This window comes from Oncorhynchus masou, chromosome 1 (genome assembly GCF_036934945.1).
Source record: "Oncorhynchus masou masou isolate Uvic2021 chromosome 1, UVic_Omas_1.1, whole genome shotgun sequence".
Taxonomy (NCBI): domain Eukaryota; kingdom Metazoa; phylum Chordata; class Actinopteri; order Salmoniformes; family Salmonidae; genus Oncorhynchus; species Oncorhynchus masou.
This window is the reverse complement of record NC_088212.1, coordinates 65,247,104-65,266,295: the sequence shown is the minus strand read 5'-3', so window position 1 is coordinate 65,266,295 and position 19,192 is coordinate 65,247,104. Positions and strand designations below refer to the sequence as shown.

Sequence of the window (19,192 nt, the reverse complement as noted above, 5' to 3'; positions counted from 1 at the left end):
AAATAGTACATAGGAACTCCACATCCTCTCCCTCTATCACAGTGCTAGAGCCTGCATGTGATATGTTGGCAGGGAGTAAACTGTCTGCATGAGAAGAGAGAGGAAAATGTGTGTTTGCAGTCACATTGATACACAGTATCTATATAAAAAATAAAGAATGCTGTATTCTTAAGTGCAGTACATTTCTAACAGCAAAAAGGTATCCAGTGAATAATATGATTCCTACCCATCACCTGGATGGAAAATTAATGATCTAATTTCCCTTGTTTTTCAGAGAGTGAATATTGGGTTATAGAGAACACACTCCATTGGCTAATGACACTTTTCATGGTGAAAAGTGTCACATTTAAGTCACATTTGTCCACATACACTGCAACCCCATTCAAACACAAGTACACATGTACCACTTCTGTTTCATCCTTGCGCCAAAATGTACTACATTTTACTACTAGGTCACTGTCCCCCATTATTTTTGTTTTTGTCCCATAGATCTTTGCTGGAAAAATGTCCTTAACTAATATTTGAATATTTGAAAAATGGCAAATAAAATATAAACATAACACATATTATGCAAGTGTAGTATTTAGAATGTACTCATCTACAAAAATGGAAAATACATACAAGCACTTTTGTTAAAGGGGGCAAACAGCTGTTGAAACAATAACAAAGCGTCATCCCCACCACTGTTTTGGTAAAAAGCTGGGGGATGGGTTTGGAGAAATGTGAACACTCTTAAATTCGTAGACAGAGCTATGGATGAAAGGATTGACCATCCTTGATGTTATAGTTTTAACCATGTTTTGAGGCTATACAGTGTATGCTTACATTTACTTTGTTTACAAACAGTGGAGTAAAACAAGCTTTACGTTTTAGGTTCTGATGGGGTAGAATAGTTCAACTAAGCTCATGTTTATAAGTTATATTCTTCAAGAATGAATGTGTACATAACCTTCATTTATTAGTCCAGGATCGGACGAAGCAACTGCAGATTGGTCCTTGAATGATAACAACGTTAACGAAGAAAAAAAATGACGTACCTTTTGTTTGGGCTATGGCCTCTTTTGACAAGGAAACTTTGATAAGAAAATACATGTGGCAAAAATGGAAAAACGTGAAACAACTGGAAATGTCACCCAAATATGATCAAATAGGTTAATTGTTTGAAATATACTCAAACAGGATAAACATGAACAGGATCATGGTGTTAAAGTTTTGTTGAAACATTAGGTAACTCTCTTTACCTTGTGTATTTGTGGTATGGACCTAAAAACCTACTGTAGATTATGTGTAAGAATTATCAAGAAAATAGTATTGCTATTCTGTTGTTGTTACGACTGTACTGTATGTCATCCAGGAAACAGATCATTATATGTTTGGACAGTAGTAACTAACATATAATACAGAGTCTCACAGCATGTGCAGCTTCTTCATGGACCTCTTGATGAACATCTTCTGAAATACAGAACAGAGAGACATACGTATTAATGCAGAAGTTGCCATATAGTCAGTATAAACAATTGATTATCCATCCATATACAACACAAAGTAGGTCCTACCTTCTCCCTCCTTGTAGACCTGAATGATGGCTAGATTGACACTTGTTGCGTTCACTTGACTGAGTTTTAGTTTTTGTATGATGTGCTGTAACACACAGCTGTATATGGCTGAGTTCTCTTGTTTAACATCCTTAATGGTGAAAATGGTGTCATCTTCACCTTTCTCCAGCTCTCTTACTCTCATTCCACTTCCATTCTTGCAAAGGTAAACATAGACCTTGCTCAATGGTTTTCTGGTGCCTGTAGTGCTACACTTCACATCGACTGTCTTTCCTTCTGTGGGTACTAGCTCCAAAGAGCTTTGCTGGGTAGATATTAGCTTCATCATTGAAGAGTGAAAAACATAATTCATGATTAAAACTTAAGTTTCAGAAGTTCCAATGTTTAGAATGAATCTTCTCAGACATTAGCTGTACTGTAACAAAATTACAGATTTGACTATTTGTGTTTTAGAATTCCATTATGTAAGTGTACCTGTCTCTGCCAAGTTAACCAGTAAATCTGCATTTAGAAACAAATAGAGATAACAGTTTGTACAACCAGATTGTATATTGGGGACAATATGTGGCCATAAGTATGCTTTACCTTGATCAATATTGTGAAAATACTCACATATTGTGAATAAGATAGGACTCATGGTGTGATCTTCAGCCTGTTGTGATGTGTTCACACATAACATACTGTGTCTATAACCATGTAGCTATGTGAATTATGGGAAACTGAATAGGGACCGAATTAGAAGCGTCTAACCTTCATGCAAAGCTTTTATTACAGAGCTTAGGCCGAGTCCTGGGCAGCTCATTTTGAAGAAACACATCCGTCCTCTGACCTCATCTTCATTGATTATGATGTACACATCAGCAACATTGAAACGTGTCTGATACAGTGTAATTAATGATTAGCCTTGTAGTGCCAGTGTCATTTCCTGATATAATTATCCGTGCATTGTGGTTGGACTATGTATATGTGGTACATCAGTGGATATGCAAATATAAGTCCAAATGTTAATATATGTATTATTAATCACCAGGCTTTCTAGTTGCATTGAAGAAAACACAAAAAACTGTCTGCAAGATTCACATATTTAAGAATGGCTTATTATAAACTTCAATGTATCCTTGCATGTTTTAGTGGAGGCTGTAGAATTGGTGACAGCATCACATATTGGTTAGACCAAGTGAGCCCACAGTCTTCCTTGTTATCAAGGGTGATATTCTAAACTGATGTCCCAACTGAAACTGTGCATATAAGACGATTGTATTTTCTTTCAGTTCCAATAAAGAAGTACACCACATTCACAGTTCGAGAACATTAAAACATATTTTATAAGAAGGAGAATACAACAGTATATCCAGCAATAATACTTAATGTGGTACTTTAAAATGACTCCATTTTTGAAATATCTTCCACGGATATTTTAATAGAATGCATCGCAAATGTCAGGTCACCAAAAAATTTGGCATCATCGTCAACTTGAACATGAAGGGAGTAGTCCAACGGAAGACACACATTGAATACACAATACATAAAATACATCATTATAGATACTGTAACCATGAAGTACACATGCAGTACTGCTTTGAAATAATGCAGATCTAATGATGATTAAGGCATGTATTGATGACGTCCGGTCTTCTTGCGTGACTGGGCATACATATCTTCTGCATCTGGGCCTTGATTTGCTGCATCTGCGTATGAAAAGTCCCCAACATATTATATCTGGTCCGACAAATCCTTCATCACATTAGATGACAGCTGTGTGTTCATTCTTATATCAGAAATGTTTCAGTTTTCATCCAAGATGAGGTGGGACAATGACATTAAGACAATGATGAAATAGGTTAATCACAGAAGCAACGCTGAATTGGAGAGTGTACACCACATTATACACCACTGCTCTGAGGACAAGTTCTCAAGTCTGTATTCTCTGCACAGAGGATATACAGTGCCTTGCGAAAGTATTCGGCCCCCTTGAACTTTGCGACCTTTTGCCAAATTTCAGGCTTCAAACATAAAGATATAAAACTGTATTTTTTTGTGAAGAATCAACAACAAGTGGGACACAATCATGAAGTGGAACGACATTTATTGGATATTTAAAACTTTTTTAACAAATCAAAAACTGAAAAATTGGGCGTGCAAAATTATTCAGCCCCCTTAAGTTAATACTTTGTAGAGCCACCTTTTGCTGCGATTACAGCTGTAAGTCGCTTGGGGTATGTCTCTATCAGTTTTGCACATCGAGATTCCCATGCCCATTCCTCCTTGCAAAACAGCTCGAGCTCAGTGAGGTTGGATGGAGAGCATTTGTGAACAGCAGTTTTCAGTTCTTTCCACAGATTCTCGATTGGATTCAGGTCTGGACTTTGACTTGGCCATTCTAACACCTGGATATGTTTATTTTTGAACCATTCCATTGTATATTTTGCTTTATCTTTATGTTTGAAGCCTGAAATGTGGCAAAAGGTCGCAAAGTTCAAGGGGGCCGAATACTTTCGCAAGGCACTGTATACCCAGATCATGATGTAAACCATTCTTATCTTGGTTTGCTTTATGTGAAAAAAATGTGACTGAATGTGTCTGTAGTTTCATATGCAAACTACTACTAACCATCAGAAATTACACCATTGACATAGAAAGTGAGACAAGATATTTTCCATGGTCAGATAGATACCGTGAAACAAAACCTGACTCGTTCTGCCTGACGTATGGAAATCCCAAAAATAACTTACTATTATTACTATTTCAAATTATTGAACTCACCTTGAACACGCACTATAACGTGTTTAATTTTCCGTGTTTCAACCTGAAATATAAAATTACAACAGACGTGGAAAAGTGAAAAAGGAAGAAATTGAGTGTAGCCCTGTAAGCCTCTATAATTAAGAGTCATTATAATCATTAGTTATCGTTAGTCAAAGCTCATTTGGAACTCACAGCTCACCGGAATTTCTTGGTAGGTGGAATCCTCTGTTTTGGAGATATGAAGATGGAAGTTAAATATATATCATTAAAACAAGTTATTTAGCAAAAACAATCACCCAAGGCCCTGAAATCTGATAGATCACCATTCACCCACTACTGTAAATGTCAGAATATAATCATTGCATTTCTATGAAGCTTCAAAATATCTAAACATTTCTCACCCAGCTCATGGTATGTCTCAATCTCAACACCTGATTAGAAGATGTTAAAACCGTTAAAACAATTAATTATTTTCACTCAGGGCTTGGCATAATATTTCAGTCATTACCATTATCTAAGCATTTCTCAGCATTTCTTAGAAGATGAAATATCTTATTTTCTTAACAAAGCAATGTATTTAAATATCCTTTTTTTTACCCAGTATTGCAAATGTAAGAATGAAAAAACATACCCGTTTTTAATTTACATCATAAGCAGTATATGTTTATGCAGCATCATATTACCTAAACATTTTTCACCCAGATCCTGGTACTCCTCCCCACCTGTTTGGGGGATAAGATTCAAATTATATTTTATAATAAGAAATATAGACTCCTGTTTTAAAGCAAGGCACTGAAACTAAATTCATGATGATTTACTTAGTATCAGCATGGTCAGTATTTTAAAACACACATTTAATTTAAAGCATAGTTAATGCAGCTAACCATTATCCAAACAAAAACAAATATTATCTTACTGGTCTCACTGTCACAGGCAAATTCATCACTGAGAAATAAACAAGATACAGATTATTATAAATTGGTTGTTGTTGTTAGATTGTCATATTCCATTAAATATTAATCTAATTCATATACACCTTTATATAGAAGCAGCACACTTTACATTATTGTTTTTGTATTTATGTAATCTAACACCTTTGTGTTTCTCCATTGCTTCATTGCAGTAGAAATACAGAATGTAGTCTGTGACATTTATATTCAAAGAAACTAATGCAAATAGATACAAATAAATTATTTTGATATAATTAAGTAAAATGTAAAATATACATGATTTTCCTACCTGGATTCTTCCTCCACGTTTGACGTTCCGTCTAAGACAAAGAAATATCTCAGAATGTGAAATAAATGTTCATTCATAGAACAATAGTTTTATCGGAAAGCTTAAAAAACATACCGCCACCCTCCCTTGTCACTGGCACATCGTTCTCCTCCTGTTGTTGTGTTCTGGAGGAAATATACACGTGAACCATTCAATCATTATACATTATTATGCTAAACAAACTAGCTATGAAAATGTAATGAAAACTATACGCTTACCTTCCACAATAACATTGTAAGGCTCCTGTCAAAAAATAAATGTAAGATTATTGGTTAAACTCAAGCTAACTATCATTACAATGATATTAGAACGGCTCCGGATAGTGCATTCAATCCAGATACGGAATGTATTAGTTTAATAAACATTATTCTACACGAATTAGACCTGTGTATCCAGAGTAATGTCCATGTTAAATGGCCTGACCTTGTTTAATGAACAGCCACCATATGCCCACTATCAGTGATAAGACCAGAAGAAAACAGACGCAGAACACGAGTGTGATTAAGTGACTCCAGGACACTGGAAAGCAAAACAGGTATGTTGTTAAACATCTCACTTCCATAGTAACAACGTACTGCAACCATCAACCATCAACAATGATTGTTTAATAACAAAACTAGTTACGTAAGAAGTGACGATATTATTTAAATATAGAAGTATTTAGAGAAGCACCGTACATTCTTACCATTAACCTGTAGAAATACTGCATTATTTCCATATAATGTTCTGTCTTTATCTTTGAGGGTTTTTGATTGCAGATCAATCACACAACTGTAGTTACCTGCGTCATTCTTATTAAAACTTTTAATCGTAAACGTTACCTCCGTGCTCTTTACGTCAAACACCTGGATCTGAACAACAGAGCCATACTTGCAGAGGTAAGCGTGAACTAAGTCACTGGTATTTTTTGTTTGAAAACTTGGGTCTGAGATTGTACACTTAAACTCCACACCATCTCCCTTTCTCACAGTTCTTGAGCCTGCAAGTGATATGTCTGCAGGGAGTATACGGTCTGTATCAGCAGGAAGAGACAGGAATCATGTAAGGTATAAAATATTGCAGTCACATTGAAATATACATGTATCAAAAACATTGAAAATGATAGTTTATCCATATACACTGAGTGTACAAAACATTAAGGACACCTGCTCTTTCCATGACATAGACTGACCAGGTGAATCCAGGTGAAAGCTATGATCCCTTATTGATATCACTTGTTAAATCCACTTCAATCCGTATAGATGAAGGGGAGGAGACCAGTTAAATAAGTATTTTTCAGCCTTGAGACAAGTCAGACATAGATTGTGTATGTGTGCCATTCAGAGGGTGAATAGGCAACACAAAATATTTAAGTGCCTTTGAAAGGGGTATGGTTGTAGGTGCCAAGCACACCGGTTTGAGTGTGTCAAGAACTGCAACACTGCTGGGGTTTTTCACACTCAACACTTAGTGTATCAAGAATGGTCCACCACCCAAAGAACATCCAGCCAACTTGACACAACTGTGGGAAGCATTGGAGTCAACATGGACCAGCATCCCTGTGGAACGCTGTAGAAACCTTGTAGAGTCCATGCCCCGATGAATTTAGGATGTTCTGAGGGCAAAAGGTTCGCAACTCCTAATGTTTTGTCCACTCAATGTGTGTCAAATAATGTCGAAGAGCAATAACATATCCAGACAGTAAAAAGATCCTTACCCATCACCTGGAAGGAAAGTGAATTATCTCCTTTTCCCTGCACTTCAGAGAGAGGATATTGGGTTTTAGAGAACACACAGCTGTAATTGCCACTCTGTTGGCCAGTAACACTTTTCATGGTGAAAGAGGTGTCTTCTTGTATAGTTCTCTTCTGTTCCACTGCAACCCCGTTAATGCACAAGTAAACATATGCCACTTTTTCTTCCTTGCGCCCATGTGTACTACATTTTACCACAAGGTCACTTCCCTCCATTATCGTTCCTGTAGAAGTCCAATAGATCTTTGCTGGAAAAATCTTCTTGGCTAATATTCCAGAAAATAAAAAGTATTTGGCTCATAAAATATCTGCAACATGTAAACCGTTTATGTGTAGAGTATCATATTATAATTATCTAAAAGAGAATTCAATCATCTTCAATAATGAATAATGAATTTGACCTGCCTGTGGTTTGGACCATGGCTTCTCTTGACAAGGTACCTTAAGAGGAGAAAACACATTCAAAAGATACAACATAGACCAATTTAAATAGCAAAATGTGAAATACATTTGAATTCAATTAAAACTAAATCAATATCAGGTTCATTTTCATAAATATACTCACACAGGATGAGGATGAACATGATCATTGTGTTCAAGTCTTGTTGAAACACTTGTTGGTTGGCTCTTTCTACCTTGTGTATTTGTGGTGTGGACCTGAAACTAGACAGGGATTCTTTTAGCTGAGACATGTTAACTAAGAACAGTGAATACGAATGACGTCATTTCCTGTATTTGTAGGACTGTCGCAGCTACAGGATATGTTTGCACCACAGACCTGGAGGATGACATGTATTATTTAACATTGACCATGTGTAAATCAAAAGAACAACAGGTGCACGGAATCAATGATCTCAACTTGCTTTCCTCTCAAATGAAAATATGCTAAATGATATCATACTGACAAAAAAACACTGGGACAATTGTTAAGTGTGACCGTCAGGGACAGAACGCATGCATGTATACCTGCATGCAACACAACTCTTCAGGTCTCAGACAAGGATGTTCATCACACAAGTGTTGTCATGGAACCATCGCTGTTCTATAAATGCACTCACCCCCCCCCCCCCCCCACAACCTTCAGTCTTTAGTACTGTGTCTGTTACAGATCTCCCCCTCAGATAACTAGTTCACTGAAATGAGCCCTGAGTGAGCTTTAATTCAATCAATCAGCAGGGGGAATGTTATCAGAAGGGATGGAGTACTACTCTCTATCATAGGTACCATAGGCCATAGATATCTATAACTCATAATTGTGCATTTCCTCCTCTTGTACTCCCAACTGTTTTTTGAATGATGGTACAACATAACAAGAGATCTCAACCACATCCTCCTTATTAACAGAGAGTATAAGTAGTGTCAAGTTAAAGCAGGAGAAATGCTCTTTGGCATAGCGGTAGGATGGTGACATGAAGACCGTAGCCCAGGCCTCAGACTAATGATGTACTTCATCACCAGGTCTCCATATTGATTGTGGTCCAATAAAGCAGAAGGGGGCCCAGGACAGAGAGGGGAGGCAGGCAGGGAGCTAGAGAGGCGGGGATGGGAGGCCAGGCTAGGAGGCAGAGAGGCAGGGAGGATGTAACAGGGTTATACCCAACCTCTACATGGCCTTGTCGCTACTGATAATCACATCTACATCCTGCCTGCCAGCTGGACCTCCAAACTCAATTTTCATAAGGGCGAGAAATATCGATTTGGGAATGCAATGAGTTTACAGGTAGGTTAGCATGTGTTCAGTCCACTGCAGAAGTCACTTCATCCTACGACCATGGATCATGGCAGACAGATGTTTCTGTTGAAAGAGCCTTTGGAGAGCTGTTTTCAAAGTTGTGTGTGCTTCTCCAGACCAAATAAAAAAACTGAACATGAAGATACAAAAGCTTGTGTCTTTGATTGCAAACATATGGTAAGTGACCACTGGATCATATTGTGGTCACTTGTAGTAGCAGATAATAACCACATGGTGTCACCCCTCACAGCACAATGAAAATCATTTCAGGTTGCTTTCATAGTTTTTCCACATTCAACCATATGGTGTAATAATGTTACCCATCCTGCCTCATAGCCTTTTAATGTTCAACAGTTTGTGATTTCTATGAATAGCTTATCTGTATGTTATATGACACCGTGGTTCATTGAAACCTTAATGAGCATTAGAATCAGATTGAAATGGTGCTGTATAGTTGTAGTAAATAAGAACATACAGCATGTGTTTTTAGAAATACATTAATATTTCACAAATAAACAATATCAAAATGACTCGGTGATATTCAACATTTGAAAACATGATATGACTTCAATAAGCTGTGAAATTGACTTGAGATACTTATGTACTTTTGGAAAGCCCCCTTTAAGCAGTCATTGCTATGTACATGTTTGGGATCCTTTGGTCCAATAGATGTTGCTTTAGCCACGGTCCTTTTGTTGACGATAGTGTGGTTCTTTGTGCCAGTCATAATCAAGTGACACTATGATGAAGTCATTTACACAAAGCAAACAAAAAGGGAATGGGTAGTCAGCAGTACGGGAGTTATACGTTCCCATGGTTTCAGAGTCTGGTCCTCAGGAGCTAAGTGATCACTACTACACCACACTTTAGCAATAAGAAACGTATCTACATACTGAGAAGTGACATGGAACAGCTGGCAGCAGCTTGCCTTCCTCCATAATCTGGTTCCCTTCCGTTCACAGTATTGGTTCGTCTCAGCTTCTTTGGTCCGCATCACTGGGTGATACACAAAATGACTGTGCATGTATGATTTAAAACACTCAGTCACTGTGTAATTGCTGTGTGTATGAGTGGGTCACATATTGAACAATAGGAGGGGCTGGATAAAGAGCCCAGCGGTCCCCAGGATACACACCAAGATGAACACCCACAGGAATATCCTGTCGATCACCATGGCAACGTACTTCCAGTCATCCTGGACCTGAAAGACAGTTGTCAGAGACACTAAATGATAGACCTTGAATATTTTCTTAGCTATTACGAATGATACACATGTGATACGTCTCGACTTACCTCCTTGGCTTCGTTCTGTATTCTCATGTTTTCGGCGATATACTTGACACTTTCCATGGCCTCCCTGACCTCCGGTGAGAAGTGAGGGGACAGAGTCCTCAGCCTGCCATCCAGAGACTCTGAGCTGGAGCAGGAGCTTCCACCACCTCCACAAACCCCCCCAATCCCAGCAGACCCTCCTCCACTGTGGGTCCCGATGCTCCCCACCCCTCCACCCCCTCCTCCCGTCTCAGGGGGCAGCTTGGTGGACCTCTGGCGCCAGCAGCAGTTGCAGCGGCCATCGCGACACAGGAAGCTGGAGCCCGCATTAACAAAGTCACCACCACCACCCCCACCAAGGCTACGGTTATTGAGGTTGGTGAGCTCCGTGCTGATGAAGAGGCGCTGTCGCTGGGCCAGGCTTGGGAGCACACTGGCAGCCACGGTGGAGACCAGGGCCTGGGGCTTCTGCTGCCCCTGCATGGTTCCTGTGGGGTAGACCACACAGGGCCGCGAGGCTGGGGGCGTCAGCTGCTGAACCACCCCCCCAGGCAGCCTCTCAGGGTCCCTCTCCGGCCGGGTCATGAACATGACCCTGGGTAGAAGCCCCAGGAAGACACTGCGCACCCAGCACGGCATGGTGTGGGTCTTGGGCGTGCGGTAGTGCACGTTCAGCACGAACACGGTGATGACAATGGAGAGGGTGACGAAGATCATGGTGAAGAGGAGGTACTCCCCGATGAGGGGGATGACCAGCGACGTAGACGGTATGGTTTCGGTGATGACCAGGAGGAACACAGTGAGGGAGAGGAGGACAGAGATACAGAGGGTGATCTTCTCCCCACAGTCAGAAGGCAGGTAGAAGACCAGCACAGTGAGAAAGGAGATGAGCAGACAAGGGATGATCATGTTGATGGTGTAGAAGAGAGGCAGCCGTCTTATGTACAGGGAGTAGGTGATGTCTGTGTAGATCTCCTCACAGCAGTTGTACTTGATGTCATGTTTGTAGCCCGGGGCGTTGATAATCGTCCACTCGCCACTCTCCCAGAAGTCATGGAGGTTGATGGTGGAGCCAATCAGAACCAGGTCTATCTTGGCCTTGTCATACGTCCAAGAGCCAAACTTCATGGTGCAGTTCTGGTAGTCGAAGGGGAAGTAGGTAACGTCAATCTTGCAGGAGCTCTTGAAGATGGCCGGAGGGATCCAGGTCACATCCCCATTGTAGCGAAGCAGGGCCTTGGTCTTATCGTCCACTTGGAAATCTCCCACTGCACTGTGGCGCAGAGAGAGAGGGGAGGGGGGAGGAGACAGCGAAAGAGAGAGAGAAAAAAACAGTGGGGGGGGGAGAGAGAGAGAGAGAACAGGGATGGATGAATCATTGAAGATTTCACTGGAAGGATGTAATATAAACAACAGACTATTGTCCCTCAGCTATATTCATCAGAAAGAAGCCCTGGGGCTCCATCATTTGATAACACTGTCTAATAGACTTTACATTCACGCCATTAAGAATATTTAGTAACTACATAAATGATCTACAGTATATGATGGTGTAATATAAGAAATGAGTGTCATGTCCTGGTTTTGGATCATCTACTGTCATTTCAACGTCATCGAAGAAATCCTTGAACTCAGTTATGCACGGTACATATTATTAATGCAATTGCATGGATCAATATTGTTGTGTAGACGTAACTCTTGTTTAACTCACTTATTGTACAGCACGATGTCTGGCTTCCATATCCTGCTAGAAGGCACTCGAATGAACTCCACTCCTCCAAAGTTCTTGGGATCCCACCTCAGTTTGTAGTCATTCCAGATCTGAAGAGGTCATAGGTTGTCTCATATCATTAGATAATAGTCTTATAAAAGCCACACACATTTCAAATTCTACATTCTATATGTTTGATCCATTGACAATTAACGGATGGTCACCTTTTTTGAACCGCATATCCACATCTGTGTTGAACCCTCATACATCTTATACATGGCCATCTGTTCGTCAACATACCTAGTATAAGGGACCGTGTGTATATGGTAACAACTCAGTCACAGTCAATACAGCCGAGCCAGTCACAAGAGGGTTGTGAAGAACCACTTAATCGAAAAATGTGGCCATCCGTTAATTGAATGGTTAATTAGACTAAACAGTTATGGCTTTCCTTTGACCTAAGAGGGAGAATATATAAGTGACACAGTCCTACAGCAGAGAGGTTGTGTCTCCCCTGAGACCTTATCAATGACCTCCAGGTCCACAGCTACTATTTTATCTAATTAACCGTTCAATTAAGGATGGCCACATTTTTCGATTAAGTGGTTCTTCACAACCCTCTTGTGACTGGCTCGGCTGTATTGACTGTGACTGAGTTGTTACCATATACACACGGTCCCTTATACTAGATATGTTGACAAACAGATGGTCATGGATAAGATGAATGTTAAACACAGATGTGGATATGTGGTTCAGATTAATATGGATCTAATATGGATCTAGCTCCGGTTCATTTCTCTCAGAATGAGCTCATCCCAGCGTGTATTACAGCAATATCAGCAGCACCAACCATGTGACAAAACCAGCAAACCATGCAACAGTACAGTCCCTTGTATTATCTGTAGCACTACACCATGTGATCATATACTGTGCCTTATCTCTGGATAGAAATGTAACCCAGTCGTGTCACATCATCTCTGAGTAGAAATGTAACCCAGTCATGGTACATCATCTCTGAGTAGAAATGTAACCCAGTCATGGTACATCATCTCTGGATAGAAATGTAACCCAGTCATGGTACATCATCTCTGAGTAGAAATGTAACCCAGTCATGGTACATCATCTCTGGATAGAAATGTAACCCAGTCATGGTACATCATCTCTGAGTAGAAATGTAACCCAGTCATGTCACATCATCTCTGAGTAGAAATGTAACCCAGTCATGTCACATCATCTCTGGGTAGAAATGTAACCCAGTCATGGTACATAATCTCTGAGTAGAAATGTAACCCAGTCATGGTACATAATCTCTGAGTAGAAATGTAACCCAGTCATGGTACATCATCTCTGAGTAGAAATGTAACCCAGTCATGGTACATCATCTCTGAGTAGAAATGTAACCCAGTCATGGTACATCATCTCTGGATATTATCTCTGGATATATTCTCCAGATATCATCTTTGGATATCATCTCTGGATAGAAATGTAACCCAGTCATGGCAGGGTAAATCTATGGCTCATAAACCTTTGTCATAAGGTTAATATCCGGAGGGTTAAAAGCATTTTCCTGATGAATAATGTAAGAAATCATTATGGCCTCCAGGAATCACGTATGATAGTTTATTTAAATATTATTATCAATTTATTTTTTGAAACCTTTATTTAACTGGGCAAGTCAGTTAAGAACAAATTATTATTTACAATGATGGCCTACCCCAGCCAAACCCTAACCCAGACGACACTGGGCCAATTGTGCACCGCCCTATGGGACTCCCAATCACAGCCGGTGGTGATACAGCCTTGATTCAGAGCATGGTCTGTAGTGATGCCTCTAGCATTGAGATGCAGTGCCTTAGACCACTGAGCCACTCGAGAGCCCAGTAGGTCAGGTAGATGTAGTGGAGTGATTTGTTTAAACAGTAATTCATATACACATACAGTAGGAGATGGATGAAGATTGTACTTACATGTCTCAGCCACAGGTTTGTCTCCATAATCTGGTTAACTTCATCCTGAGAAACAGAAAATAAGAATTTACTCTCAGAAGGACAAGTTGACCAGAGGCTAAATGTGGGGGTTCATGAACTGTAGGAATATTTCAGAGTTAGAAAGGGGGCACACTGTCAGGAGAAATCATCTTCCATACAGGATGGCAGGGTGAACAGAGCGTTCTGTCCTGGGTCTAACTCTGGCTGGAGTTACACAGGGAGGAGGACACTACACTAAGAGGAGAGGAACACCTGGGTCCTCCAGCCCAGAGGCATGCCATACACTATATGATTGGTTCAACCTCTAGGCCCTCAGTCTCCAGGCTGTCTCTCAGGATGTGCTAGTTAGGGTCTGACACTGTCTCAGCTCAGGTGGAAGGGAAGAGGGGAGTATGGAAAAAGAAAAAAAATAGAGAAAGAAGGAGAGAGAGGGAGATCCTCAATTGGGCAAAAGTCTGTCCTTTCCTCGACTCCTCTGTCCTCCTCTCCTTCATGACCCAGAAACTGATAAATGGTTGAGTGGTCGAGGAGAGTGTCAATAGGTTAGTAGGTGAACAGAGAAGTGTCCTCCACTCCTCTATATCCTCCTCTCACAGAGGACACCTTTCGGGTGGCTAGTGTGGAAGTGTTTTAGAATCTGTGACATACCCTTTGAATCATCTGCTGTTTTTTTACAAGGAGAAAAGTATCTTGTTATCTATAAAATGTTTTCTACAACCAGCTTAATCAGTTTTGACCACTTTACACATGTATTTAGAGATTCCACCCCTATTAACGTTATTTGCCTGAGTGGAGAAGGAGAGTCTCATTTCATACAAGCGCATTTGTTTCCACGTTTCGAACAAAAAACAATTTAGATTTTCCCAGACAGACAGCGACAGACAGACAGACCAACAGACCGATGGACAAACAGACAGACAGAACCCAGCTCATAACATTAACCATTCATGTGTCCTGATGAGCTCCCAGGAGACACTCCAGGTGTTGGCTCTAAGATGAGGAAGACTGCTGCAGGTCGATACAGTACAGGTGGTTCTGGGGTTGCAGAACTAGGCCAGCCCTGTATGTCCCTCCAGGCAGACTGTGGAACCAGTGAATGTATATTATTTAAATGAGAGATTATGTCTGAGCCACCTGGAAGAATAGGCGTTTAAAAAAAGCTAATAGTTCAGCTGTAAGTAGACTGAAGTATCCCAGTTGTAGAGTGGTGTGAGGCGTGGGGGGGAAATAATGGTAATCCATCAAAACAGGAAGTTCTTCTGTGCTGTTAAATGGGCTGAGGTCAGGGAAATATGAGAAATACTCTTATCTCTGTGTCATGTTCAGTAAAGAGAGGTTCTGGCTTGGAGCCCAGTTCCTCCAAAGGAAAGCTCTACAGAGGATATTTATTGAAATGAAATCGACTCGTTGTGGTCCTGTTTTATTCCATATTTAACATGAACTTGCTCACAATGTGGAACCATAATAAACACAGATCTTGACAAGACATGGATAAGTGGTCCTTAACTGAATGTACCTAGCTTCTATCTGTTACACTAATCTCACAGGTTATTCCACTGCTAGTTGTATAAGGCCTGATGTAACACAAAGTGGCCCAAATGTGTTGTTCTTCTATGTTATAAAGTATACACAGGGAGTAAGTTCCTGAGTAATTGTATGTGGCAATACCCAGCACATCAAGATCCCTGTTACATAAGGGTCCAGACAGTATTGTGCTAGAGTAATACATCTGTTTATTTGTGAATGACGCCCTTCCTCCCTCCCGTTTTTTGTGTAATTAAAGTAATCCACTCTGGGGCAGTTTGAGGCTGGCGAAACAGCTGCCGCTCTCCTCGTCCAATCTCCTCACAATGCGCCCGGCCAAAACCAGGCATTAAAACCAGGGGCACTCATTCGAAGTGGCAGTGATTGAGTGAAAGGGTTTGCCTACTCAAAGATGGGAGGAGTGAGGGAAGAGCTGAAATTTCCCATATTCTCTTGGCCAACCACACACCCACGCAGCCGTTCGCTGTGACAGGCTCTGTTGGGTCCAGGCTCAGGCTGATATCACCCACTGGCCCCAGAGAGTCTCATTTACAGCAGGACACATCTCAGGTGTCCTGGATAGCACCCGAACCATGAACAACTCTTCACATTGGTCCCTCATATGAGACCATTCACATATAGTTGAGTTTGACCCCTGCATCCTCCCATACAGCTGCTCTCAACATGGGCTTTCATCAACCTGAATCAATGCATATTAATTTAAGAGAATGCACAGAGGCACTGTGCTCAATACGTTATTTATGGAATGAATTGTTTCTCCCAGTCAGAGCCTGGCCTCTCACAGACTGTACTGTGTGATATACGCTCCACTGTCCGAGAGTGGAACTCTCAAACACCAGGGAGACATACAGCACAGCAGAGGCACTGAGGACGCAGTCAACATCTCTCTCTCTCTCTCTCTCTCACACACACACACACACACACACACGCACACACGCACACACGCACACACGCACACGCGCACACACGCACACACACGCACACACACACACACACACACACACAAACACTCTCTCACTCTCTCTCACACACACATACACGCTCACACACACACTCACCACTTTCACCAGCTGGGACATGGACACCTCAAACTGCACGATAACTGGTTCAGACACATTCTCCACTGGGCGGATGTACTGATTGTAGCTGGAGAAAATCCCTGAGAACAACCTGTGTTCTGCCTCAGAGCAGGAGCCTCCTGAATAAGAGAGGTGGGGGTGGAGGGTAAGACATAGACAGCGTCAGTAAAACTTAAAGCACCTGTTGTATCCTATGGTGATGGAGTGGACAAGTCATCTTTCAGTATTCTTGTGGAAGAGTAGACTGATCCTGGGTGACTAATTATTTTGGCCTTATTTGGTGTTCTCCTTGGCCAATGACAATCCCTCAATTGTCCCTATTTTCTAACTATATACTATATTTTCGTCCCTGAGTTAATTCAACGGGTTGGTTAGTTTATTCGTTTTCAGTTAGACAGTCTTTTCCCAGCTTAGATTGCCAAGCAGGGAGAGTGGCATTATTTTCTTTGAAGGTCAGATTTCATACAGTAGCCTAATGCAAACGACTCAGACACTAGGTTACCTTGGAATCAAAGATATCACACATCTGAGTGACCGTAGATTTACATCAAATATCAGCAACATGCTTTGTTTTTCAATAAAATAAATAAATGTACAATCATTTATCAATGGTTTATATATAATGAATGACACGTACCGTTTAAAATAAAATAAAATAGGTGCGACAAATATGGGAATGGTTTATAACGTTGGCGTAATTGCTGAAAGTATTAGGATATAGCCCATAACGAACAAAACGTCAGTTCTCCTGATTTTGAGGTTCACTAAAAACATCAGGAAACCACACAAATCAGATATTTAAAATGTCTACTTCTTAATCAATGACATCCACGCCAACAAATGTAAAATGTAAAAAAAACAATAAGCCAATAACTAAAATATAATATTTAATTTATATTAATTGTGCCCTTTATAGCCGTTCCAAGTATCCATGCAACAAATACTCCGTTTTATCATTGTCATTATTGGCCATCATTATGTTCGGTATCTGATATTACTTTAATTGAATACAGTATGATTGCACTTAAAGCAACAAGTAGAGGGCTCATATCAAGGTAAACTATACACTACTCACCCGACAAAAGGGGAAAAAAGAACGAACAGGAGGGAAAAATGAAGAAAAATTGGGCGTTCATTGTTAAGGATTGCAGAAAATGAATCCTCAATCTATCAGGACACGGACGACAGAAGGAGGCAGAAGAAGAGAGAAAGTGGGAAGTGGAAGTAATAAAAGCGCGCGGTGCCGACAAGCTGCTACAGATGCTGGGGAGCAACGAGTGAGGGAGGGATGCAGGAGAGGGAGGGTGCGAAACCAGGGTAGTCAATCATAACGTCGCCACTTTAACCCCCACGGCCGGGTAATTTCAGGAATTGGAGTCACCTCGCCATTAGACTGCTTTCATATTCGACGTTTGTATATACTGTATGTATCACTAATAACGAACGTCATGTATTTGATTTCTGGCGTAGGCCTGTAGAATGCAGTCTGTCAACTCAACAGAATCGATAACTGATCGTTCAATTCTATTTGGGTGGGGCTAGGATACTATTTGGGTGGAGGTATGAGGACGTTACTGGAGTTAAAAAGTTTACAAATTTAAACGAAATTTCTTGTTGACAGTGAGTCAATGATTCGTTCAGAAGTATGAAAGCAGCTGAATATACCCGGCAGACTTGGTGTAGTCTGTTGTATAATGTAAAGTGGCACACCATGTGACTTAGAACTGAGGGGAAAAGTACAGTATCTGGGGTTTCAAAGGCAAGACCACTTCAATTCACGCGAAGCAAGATTTCCTCACCATGGACAGAGGTATACTGTTGCACCATCAGTCATCGACGTCTTGTGCTGACTGTTAACCTTTTACGGGCATTATACAATCTACTATTGTTCTTCAAGTCACAATGGACAGAGGAAGAGCCAGGTAAAAGGTTAAACAGCAGCGTTACGATAAAACACTTACAACGCACCAATGCACAAAGTGTGTGCAAGGTATTCAAGCAAAATTCCTGGAAAAATATGATGGGAGGTAGTTCCAAGAGAGGTTATCGATTGAGTCTGAAAGACGCTCTCAACTGTACTCACACCAAAGCCCAGGCCAGGCACCCCCACCCCAAACCCCCTCTTGACAAGCAACCTTCACACACCTCATATCGGAGGCTAGACTTCCATTAACCTGCAACCCCATTTTAATGTATTACTTTGGATGCAGCTTCAAACTATCAATCCACCTTCATTAAGAGTAGGAATCCTGCCTATTGCCAAGGTCTCTCCTAAGGTATGTCAAACATAATAATGGCCTGCTGCTGTAAACAACTCTGTGGGCTGTGTTAACATGTTACATCTGTGGTTATCGAGCTGATGAAGCAGATGTGTGCTGTTATGTTATTGTCATGCCAGTGTGGCTGTATAGATAAAGCATTATTTACAGTTATTTGAACACTATTATTGTAATTCCACCCCCAACATTCAGACAAAACAAACACCAGAAAGATTAACATCAGGATATATAGTACTACAAACATTGGCAAGACAGACCAACAAAGATGATAAAG

The 19,192-nt window shown here is 40.7% G+C and overlaps 2 protein-coding genes across 3 annotated transcripts; both read right to left on the bottom strand.

Annotated features, from left to right (window-relative positions):
• Positions 1-2,887: 2,887 nt before the first annotated feature.
• On the bottom strand, positions 2,888-8,031 carry LOC135558155 (uncharacterized). 2 transcript variants are annotated; one of them, XM_064991921.1, is made up of 14 exons: positions 7,878-8,031; positions 7,718-7,753; positions 7,276-7,578; positions 6,265-6,591; positions 6,003-6,098; positions 5,798-5,822; positions 5,655-5,704; positions 5,541-5,571; positions 5,218-5,246; positions 4,985-5,023; positions 4,703-4,732; positions 4,501-4,526; positions 4,320-4,362; positions 2,888-3,244 (listed from the first exon to the last, which is right to left on the bottom strand). In XM_064991921.1, exons 1-14 carry the CDS (start codon positions 8,002-8,004, stop codon positions 3,162-3,164), a joined length of 1,245 nt encoding a protein of 414 aa, XP_064847993.1. In that variant the 5' UTR covers positions 8,005-8,031; the 3' UTR covers positions 2,888-3,161. The 2 variants fall into 2 exon arrangements, with proteins under 2 accessions (XP_064847993.1, XP_064848046.1); XM_064991974.1 differs by having other exon boundaries at positions 3,196-3,244; positions 4,494-4,526.
• A 1,986-nt stretch (positions 8,032-10,017) lies between these two features.
• LOC135558045 (neuronal acetylcholine receptor subunit alpha-3-like) lies at positions 10,018-17,848 on the bottom strand. The gene is made up of 6 exons (XM_064991834.1): positions 17,715-17,848; positions 16,619-16,758; positions 13,995-14,039; positions 12,028-12,137; positions 10,338-11,589; positions 10,018-10,245 (listed from the first exon to the last, which is right to left on the bottom strand). Exons 1-6 carry the CDS (start codon positions 17,773-17,775, stop codon positions 10,120-10,122), a joined length of 1,734 nt encoding a protein of 577 aa, XP_064847906.1. The 5' UTR covers positions 17,776-17,848; the 3' UTR covers positions 10,018-10,119.
• Positions 17,849-19,192: the final 1,344 nt, after the last annotated feature.

What these genes read in the sequence shown, in the direction of transcription:
- LOC135558155 (XM_064991921.1), bottom strand. Translation starts at nt 8,004, where the DNA reads ATGTCTCAGCTAAAAGAATCCCTGTCTAGTTTCAGGTCCACACCACAA. An exon ending in CATGTTCATCCTCATCCTGT is followed by an intron (nt 7,754 to 7,877) that starts GTGAGTATATTT and finishes TCTCCTCTTAAG; the next exon opens with GTACCTTGTCAAGAGAAGCC. An exon ending in ACTTTCCTTCCAGGTGATGG is followed by an intron (nt 6,592 to 7,275) that starts GTAAGGATCTTT and finishes CTGCTGATACAG; the next exon opens with ACCGTATACTCCCTGCAGAC.
- LOC135558045 (XM_064991834.1), bottom strand. Translation starts at nt 17,775, where the DNA reads ATGAACGCCCAATTTTTCTTCATTTTTCCCTCCTGTTCGTTCTTTTTT. An exon ending in TGTCCCAGCTGGTGAAAGTG is followed by an intron (nt 14,040 to 16,618) that starts GTGAGTGTGTGT and finishes TCTGTTTCTCAG; the next exon opens with GATGAAGTTAACCAGATTAT. An exon ending in TACAGAACGAAGCCAAGGAG is followed by an intron (nt 10,246 to 10,337) that starts GTAAGTCGAGAC and finishes ACTGTCTTTCAG; the next exon opens with GTCCAGGATGACTGGAAGTA.